At 47.4% G+C, this 9,282-nt stretch overlaps 1 protein-coding gene across 2 annotated transcripts in view; it reads right to left on the bottom strand.

Moving 5' to 3' along the window:
• GLP2R (glucagon like peptide 2 receptor) overlaps positions 1–7,943 on the bottom strand; it is a 50,451-nt gene extending 42,508 nt beyond the window's left edge. The window contains exons 1-2 of one of the 2 annotated variants that reach the window (XM_072812071.1): positions 7,463–7,943; positions 715–802 (exon numbers count right to left, since the gene is read on the bottom strand). In XM_072812071.1, the coding sequence (XP_072668172.1) occupies positions 715–802; positions 7,463–7,843 (469 nt within the window). In that variant the 5' untranslated portion in view covers positions 7,844–7,943. Of the gene's footprint in view, positions 1–714; positions 803–3,216; positions 3,325–7,462 lie in introns of those variants that run through there. The other variant, XM_072812079.1, reaches the window with a different exon arrangement.
• Positions 7,944–9,282: the final 1,339 nt, after the last annotated feature.

Genomic DNA, 9,282 nt, shown 5'->3' on the forward strand with positions numbered 1-9,282 from the left:
AACCTGGTGTAGACCTGGATAAGAGAAATGTTATGATTCGGATTCAGATAACACCCTGGGGGATGAGGACGTCCTCCCACCTATCTCCCCGGTAGAGTCCCAGGTTAATCTACGACAGTTGCTCATGTCATGCAATTTGGTGGTGAGTGTGCTGTGATAGATGACTTTAAATTAATAGTCACATCTATGTATATCTTGTCTCATATGCTCTTTTATAATGAGAGGTGGGGGTCTCTCTCCTCCCTTCCCTTGAGCCTGGATAGGCCTTAGTAACCATCTGACCTAACTGAGCTTGGAGGGGATAGCTTCTGAGGCTAAGTCATAAATGGCAACATGGCCTCTAGTCATGCTTGCCTTGGCAACCTAGCCACCATGCTGTGAGGAGCTGGGGCCATGTGGACAGGCCACATGGAAGTGTTTTGGCCAATGGACTCTCAGCTGGAGCCACCATCAACCATCAGATGTAAGTGTGAACAAGCCTTCAGATGATTCCAGCCCCCAGCCACTGAGTCTTCCAGCTAAACTCAACACTGTAGACCAAAACCAAGCCATTCCCTCTGTGGCTGGTCTGAATTCCTCACCCACAGAAACTGTGATAGATTATAAATGATGATGATGATGATGATGATGATGATGATGATGATGATTGCTTTAAGCCACTCAGCTTTGGAGCTATTTGTTATACAGCCATAGATAACTCATACACGTGTTTACCAGAAGGTTCCTTGAGCAAGTCTTTCAGACACTTCTCTTTGTATTGAGCCCACTTGCGAGTTGTTTCCTCAAGGAGGGATCCTGTAACCTGGACAGAGAAAAACAAAACAAAACAAAACACGGTGACTCCCTGTTCACTACAGAGGTGGCCTTGTGATCATGTCATCACAAGTCTCAAAACCTGCCATTGACGTGACCATAATGGCCTGCAGCAAGAAACAGCACTTCTTTGGCATCTTATGCTTTATGTTAAAGATGCATACAAATTTTATGTTCATTCCATAACCTAATCATATTGACTTCCCCCCCCCCAAAATCTTCAAGTGAGGTGGACATTTCCAGAGGAGGCAATATGCTCATCCTGAATGTGACATCCTACCAGATGAATAGTTGCATGCTCCTAAGATTATATGGATCTCCAGAAGAGAAGCATCACACTAAGAAGGATCCAATAATGTGTCAGGAAAAGGCTGGAAGAATTGCAGGGACTTGCACCATCCCACCTGGCTGCCTGTGGGTCCAGAATCAAAGACTGGGCAGACAGATGCTCTGCTACTATACTTGAGGCCTTGGGATTTTTTTTCCTTTCTGACATTCCCTCCCCTAGAACCTTAAAAATATAGCACACACTTTTGGGCTTTCCAGATAATTTGAGTTGTATAACAACATCTAATTGTGCATCTGCACCACTTGCTTTGTTTATTAACAAAACAGTGGGTTTAAAGGGGTTTTCTTTTCTTCAATTTGCTCATCTTCGTTTGAGCACCTGTTGTGTGCCAGGCGTTGCATTCGGGAGGAACTGAAGGGGATGCAGTGATGGGCAAAACACAGCTTCCTTCTGCCCTAAAGGACTTAGAATGTGCTAGAGATAAGACAACTGTATAACTGGCTGTCATACAAAGTCGAGTGATGTTCTTACCCTATCGTCCCTGGCTTCCAGAGACGTTCATCCCCTAATGGTTCAGTATTGGCACCATTAGCCTTTCTGGTTTGTTCCAGAAACCAGGAGTTGTCCTTGGCTTCTCTCCCCATCATCTAACCAGGTACCAGTTTCTGTCCTGTGCTTCTCCCTAACCTGCATTCCATTTCCTCCACCTCTGGCCTGGTCCACACTGCTCCAGAGGGATAGGTCCACAGAGCTTTCCTGCCTAAAGTCTTCCACCTGTGGCCTACTGATTTGACTTTACATCTCAGCCACCTCTGGCCCAAACCTCTTGACCCCAATCATGCTCTTTCATGACTTTGCATCTTTGCATGTCCCACTGGCCCTCCCTCCTACCCTCGTCTTCACCTGGCTCACTCCTGGTTCAACCTCCAAGGCTCAACTCAAGCCTAATGACCCCCAGTCATACTTGACAACCTCTGTGACTGAAGTCTTGAGCTGGGAACCTTTCTCCCCAGTGCCCTGTGACCCCACACATGACTAAGTCCTGCAGTCCATTGTGTTCTATTGCCATTGGTGGTTTATTTATTTGTTCATCCCCTTCATGACCCCATACATTCCTGGAGGACTGAGATGTGTCTTTCATCTCTGAATACAAACCCCTAGCACAGGCCAGAAGTTATTGTTCTCATTGTCCAGCTATAGAAACAGAAGTACAGGCAGGAGTTGGAGTTGGAGGAAGGATGAACACAGAGGGGCTAGATACATGATTTGGTATAAGATCATCCAGTTCAACTGGCTTTGAGGCTTTGTGTCCTCTCACAAGGGGTAACAAACTCATATTCTTTCTTGGGCCAGGCAGAGAGCCGGAAAGAATGGGATAAGACAGGTGGGTAGCAACAGGTGTAGCAATAGGTGTAACAACAGAGAGCAGAGAAGCACAGTGTAAACTGGGGAGATGTTCCACCAAAAAGTCAGCATCAGGAACACCTGGGTGGCTCAGCAGTTAAGCGTCTGCCTTCAGCCCAGGGCGTGATCCTGGAGACCCAGGATTGAGTCCCGCATCGGGCTTCCTGCATATAGGCTGCTTCTCTCTGCCTCTGTCTATGTCTCTGCCTCTCTCTGTGTCTCTCATTAATAGATAAATAAATTATTTTAAAAAAAGTCAGCATCAGAACCACTATATTCACCCATACCCCCCACAACAAAACAAACCAAACAACACAAAACAAAACAACAACAAAAACAACCCAAAACCCAACCACCTATAAGCCCAGTGGATGGCAAGCTTCCACCTTCTGAGTAACTAGTCCAGTCTACCCTCTCCCTTTTCTGCCCAGCGTGCCCGAGCCCCCAATACTATGGAATGCATGATGGGGTCTGTGTTGTTCCTTTACATTCTTTCCAGAGAATCACACAGCCAACTTTTTTGGATAAGAGCTGGTGTAGCCATCATTAGACCAGAGGTTGCCAAACTTTTTCAATTCATGGTGCCCACAGTGACTCCATCATTTTCCCACAGTACCCTTAAGCCAGAAGAAAAACCAAAAGTCCCATTTCTTTTGAGGAAGTAGGACCAACCAACTTAAATATTTGCATCGTAACAACTGAGTGCCTACTGGAGATTGTACAACTTCCCAAACTTGGCAATCAGATGGGACAGCATCCTGTTTGTTCCCATTCCACATTGATGCTTGTGCCGTACTTGCTTTTTATCACAGCAACTGGAAAAAAAAGAAAAAGAAAAAACTCCAGCTTTGCAGAGATACAACATCATCAAAGGGAATGAAGCGTGATCTAATGCCAAAACCATGAACTACCTCGAGCTAGTAATTTGCGGGGTTTTGGCAGATGTCAAATATCGCTTTGCTTCCCTTGAAAAATGAGCAGCCCTGTGAGCTCACAGCGGTGCCTTGAGGGACCTCAGCACACAATTTGGAAGCCATGGGATTAACCAATAAATAAAAAAAAAAAAAAAAAAAAAAAAAACCAATAAATAATAACAATGACGATAATGATGAGGAAATAATTGGCATTCATTCCTAGGTTCCGGTCTCCTCATAATACTTTCTGTCTCTGACTTATGGCACAAGAGTCAATATGGAAGTTTATTAACACACTAAGAAAATAAACATCCTAATGGGACCATAACTAGGATCTGTATTATTTTTCACGAGTTCAGCAAAGAAGGTGATGACCAAATCATCAGCTTCCAGAATCTCCAAGCCACTGAAGTAAGACCCTTTCTTGGATAGAGTGCTGTTTATATTCTCAGGGACCTCGCTGGAATTGGCCAAGGAAGAGACAATTAAAATTAGTCATGCACGTGAGCTGTCCCCAGACTAATTTGACCCTCTCCCCTGCCCTTTGCCAAGACTGATGGCCATGATCAGGAGGAGGAGGAGAAGGAGGAGGAGGAGGAGAAAGAACCCTACAAAGCACCAAATTTGGTCAATCTAGGGGAGCTGGACAAACAGACTGTCTTCCCAGGTACTTGTCCTAAAGACACGAAAAATGCAAGAGGCAAATCCAAGTTCAATCACAGCCGGATCCAAACAAGGTAAGGATGAAAGGAAATAATGCAAATGGCTGTTTTCTAACCGGAAAAAAATCGACTTGATCTGGATTTCTCTTTCCCTTGCGTGGGCAACGAGCATCAGCGACTAACTCTTCCGAGGAGGGATCAAGGAAAACGGGGGGGGGGGGTGGGGGGGGGTGGGTAAAAAAAATAAAGACCTTCTGTGGGTTGCTTTCAATACATTTTATTGTAGTCTTTGTTCAAGAATGCGGGCGCCTCTCTGTAAATCAAACAAAAAAAATTGCAGGAAAGCCAAAAGGGGAGAAGATTGAATCATAACTTTAGTATCAGAAATTACCATCTCCTTCTGGACTCTTCTCTCTGTGTACACGCTTCCGTTTACTTTTTTCTCCTTCTTTCCATTTTTATTTTAACCAAAAAAGGAAATCATCTTGTTTTGTGCTTTCACCAGAAGGTGCATAGTGAATATGAATCCATTGCAAGAGCCATACTCCTAAAACACCGTTTTAACAGCTACATAATGTTCTGTGAGTGAATGTGGTACACAGTTCAGTGTTCAAATCCTCTAGCGATGAACACTTACACGGGCTGAGATGCTTGCTAATATAAACGATGCTCTACTGAAAAAATTCACAAACATTTGAGCACATCTTTATTTGCTTAGGAGAAATTCTTTCAACTGGAATTTCTGGGTCCTAGAGTATACACATTTTTAAAGGGCTTTGATAATGTACTGCCAACCTATCCTTGCCAAGTTTTCTTCTTCTTTTTTTTAATTTAAAAGTATGCACCTTTTTACGCTCCCATCGACAATGTAAGAAAGAGCCACAAATTTGCTTCTCAAAGAGCCTTAGAGAGAGAGTTTATGTTTTTTGAAGCCAAAGCAACTGTTAATTAACTTAAATGAGTCCAAAGCGGGGAGGGGAGGTTGAGGGCGGGTGGGTGGACTGCTTAAATTTAGAAAACCTAAACTATCCCTGAGAATTTCTCATTAAGTGAATTTTAGGAAGACTTCCTGCCAGAAAACATGCCACAATCATTTATATTCCATGCAGGGAAAGCATCTGTGAACAAAATCCATCATGTAAGTCGACACAAAGCCTTGTAATGTAAACATCATGGAGGAAAAATATGGGTTTTAATACCAAGAACCCGGGGGGGGGGGATTCATCGGGGTGATAGACGCACCCTGGAGGACAGACAGAGGGAAGAGTTTCTGAAGACAGACTGGGTGGCAGATGGGGGTGGGGTGGGAGGGGACACAGCTCACAGAGACAGTATTGATTAGGAAAAGACCAGAAGCAAGGAACAAGGTGTGGCTTTGTCAGCTTCATACTCCGGCCTGAGTAACTGCAGATTTTGCTGACGGAACATATCCATAGTCATATGTCAGCAGCTTGCCCAGGAATGCTAAGGAAGAGAGAACACAGGGCTTTGCTCCAGTGAGACGTAGCGGCTCACAGGCCGCACAATCGCAGGTCGTCACTTAACAACCGTGAACCTCAATCTTCCCAACTGCGAAATGGGATCCGTCATAACACTTCTGCGAGAGGCTTACAGTGGGGATTGCAGCCAGACGGACTGAGGAGAAAATGCAAAGTGCTGCAGCAGTGCTTGGCACCTTGTGGGCAACCATCGATGCAGGATCGCGCGTAGAAGGGGAAAGGAGCTAGACTGCTAGTTGCATGGATTCAGCTGGAACATGAGATGCCCGGAGGGTTGAAGCAAGAGTGTGAGCTCTGTGTGGAGTCTCCCAGCAATGGCCCCACCACCACCCAGCTGGTGGTTCACCCAGGGGCAGCCCCCACGGCAGGAATCTCATGAAACCATCGACGGGGTGCACATCCTTAGTCCGTGGGAGAAATCGGACGCAGAGAATTTGGTAGGTGTTTTCTGCCTGTTGGGTCCCAGGTTAGAACAAAGAAAGCCCAATGAAGCGAACGAACACTTACAAGATCAGACACCACGAACCGACGTCCCTAGGTGGGGGCAGGCGGGATTTGGAACCCCAGGGCCACATACAGGGTCCAACTCCACCCATGGACCAGAGGAAGAAGAGAACCCTTCCTCAAGGCACTTTCATGGCTTGCATTTCCCAGATGAACAGGACATCATGGTCTAGTATAAAAATGGAAACTCAGGGGCACCTGGATGGCTCAGTCAGTGAAGCATCGGCCTTCAGCTCAGGTCATGATCTCAGGGTCCTGGGATCGAGTCCCGTATCGGCCTTCCTGCTCAGCAGAGTGTCTGCTTCTCCCTCTCCCTCTGCTGCTCCCCTTGCTTGTGCTCCCTCATTCTCTCTCAAATAAGTAAATAAAACCTTCTTTTTTTAAAGGAAGCTTAAAAAGGTAAAAGGGCAAAAGTCAAGTGTCCCTGGATAAGAATAAAACAAGATACCCGAATGCCCACCTGAAGAGGTTGGTTACATACATTACAAGACAACATTGAAGTCTTAAGCATCACGCTATGGGGGTATCTTTTACTGATACAGAAAAGTGTTCTCATCTGTAAGTGGGATTAGCAGGAGCTTCTCCCTCGTGAGGTATAAATTAATACAGAGGACACACCTGGCACCGGCCCTAGCACATCATGCGCTTGATTGAAGTGTTAGCTTGTCTTAGCTTTCAGTGTATTCCCATAAGACAAAAGCAGAGAGCGAGATAATATTTATAGTCAGTCTGATCTTATGCTTGTTAAAAAAAAAAAAAACAAAACAATAAAGTACCTGTAAATATATGGCAGAAAGAGGTCCAGAAGTATAAGCCACCAAAGGCGAAAAAGGGTGATTTCTGGGTGGTGGGACAGCAGTGATCTAGAGCTGGTATTTATGCATCTTCAGATTTTATACATTTAGTTTTTAAAACAATGAACATTCTATATTTTTATACTAAGAAGGAAAAGTAGAAAGGAAAGAAGAGGAAAAAAAAAAAAAAACCATAGTCCTAAATACTCAAGCCTGAGAACATTGTAAAAGCAGACAAGATATACAGGACCAGTTTAAATGCTATTTACAGAATTCATCCTAACATTGGAAAATACTTATAAAATGGTGTAAAAGGGAAAACCAGGATACAGAACACTTTATGCATCATAACTTCAGCCACACAGACACACACATAGATAAAGGATTTGCAGGAAATATGCCAAAACGTTAACCACGATGACCTCTGAATACTAGGATTAGGGTTAATCATTCCCGCCTTAACCCTTAATAATATTTCCCAAATTGCCAACGAGAGGCCGCAACTGCCTATACGATCAGAAAAGATGCAGAACTGACCCCGGCAGCAATCGCCGTGACAATCCAAATCATAAACCGCTCTTACTTGTTTGACGGAGACCAGGAGCAGCAGGGTGAGCACGGGCCTCGTGGGGGCCAGCGGGGAGCGCTTCCTGGAGGGGGGCAGAGGCCTGGGCCCCGGGCGGGCAGGGGTGTCCATGGGCAGCGTGGACTCGGGGTGGGGGTCCTCTCCTTTCCTTCTTCCAGGCGCTGCCCCTGCCCGATGCTGGCCTCGCCTTCCCCCCTGCAACTTCACAGGCGAGGGCGCAGTTCTGGAATAGTCCAAGATGCACCAGAGGCGGCCTCCTCCTGCATTCCTCCCGGCACAGCGAGGAAATGTTTGCACAAACCCTCTCCACGCCGCGCGCGGAGGGAGCGTCTGAACTGGTCTAGGGCCACCTACCGATGATTCCCTGGGGTTTCTCATCAGCGGTGGCTCATCTCCGCCTGGGCCACCCCCCCTCCTTCCAAAGGCAGGGAGATTTTTCCCAGACCTTCCCCAAGTCAGCTGCGCTCCCAGGGACTTCCTCAGCAAGGGCAGCCCGGGAGGAGAAGCCAGGCAGCCAGTGGTTCTGCTCTGTGCACACGGCCCGCAGGCCGGAGCCTCGGGTTCCAGCTGCTGAGCAACAGCTGGCACAAGAGGATGGGCCTCACACCAGGTATGAGTAGGCATCTGAGCAAGGGGGCCCATTTCTTTCCAATGCCCCAAGGGCGGGGTCTCTTCCGATCCCCATCTATGCAAACGCTTGGAGGGAGAAAGCAGATCCAGGCCCAGGCCCTGAAGCCAAACCCCAATGGGTGGCTTGAGTTCTGTCTACAAGTGCAGGAAAGTCAAACACACCTCTTGATGGCCCCGTTGAGCCTCTCGATGCCGCCCAGCCCACCTGGCAGGGGCTTCCAGGGGACGTACATCACTTTCTCACCCAGCTGACGACCACCTGTTTCATTCATCCTCAAATAACCCTGTGAGGCGACCAGGAGGTCTCCACTTGACAGCTGAGAAAATGAGGCTCAGAGAGGTTAGGCTGCTGGCCCATGGCCACACAGCAGTAAATGGCAGGCCCAGGATTCCCAGAATCACCTGACACAGCCACGTGTCAGGTGCTGATCTTACCTCAACTCTCCAGGGGCATTCCCTTCCTCTGGCGGGCTCCTCTAGGGGCCTCGGAGGGGCTCAGCTCCGCCCTGCTCTCCCCACCTCTCCCTGTCCAGGCTCTTCAGCCTCCAGATTGGAGGCCCAGGAGGCAAAGACGTCCTGCCCGGCTGAGACGCAGGTCGGCAAGAGACAAGAAGGCCATGTTCTCATGGAGTTTGGTTTTGTTTTTCTCTCCATCCAAGTCGGACAGAGGAGCACACCCTTGCTAACTTATCTGAGTGAATGAATTCTGAACGGTTGGGGGAATACCAGGAAGCACCACTCAACAGAAATCCTTGGAAATCTTAAAATCACCACATGGCAAGACTTTAAACCCTAGCGATCAAATGCTTGTGGTAAACAAAGACCCACCCCCCGCCCCCCAGAATGGCCTGGGACAGTAGTACGACCTCTGGAATTAATGTGGTCGTCTCTGGGACAGCAGGATGAGGTGACAGGGGGAGACGCGCCCCCAACGATGCTCTGATCCTTGCCTTACAGCTGGAAAGCCGTTCTGGAATCACACATTGACAACCACGTCTTCTGGGCTGCATGCTGGCGAAGGAAATGCCTGCCCAGTCAGAATATTCTAGCTAACCCCTTTGAACTTGTTCCCCAAAACATTCTTTTCCTGAAGGGACAGGGGCTGGGGTGGGGGGGGGGGGTACACCTGGCCTCCTTTCTGTGGGATGGGTGCCATCTGGTGATAGAACGTGATAAATCCTCTTCCC

The sequence above is a fragment of the Canis lupus genome, chromosome 3 (genome assembly GCF_048164855.1).
Source record: "Canis lupus baileyi chromosome 3, mCanLup2.hap1, whole genome shotgun sequence".
Lineage (NCBI taxonomy): Eukaryota > Metazoa > Chordata > Mammalia > Carnivora > Canidae > Canis > Canis lupus.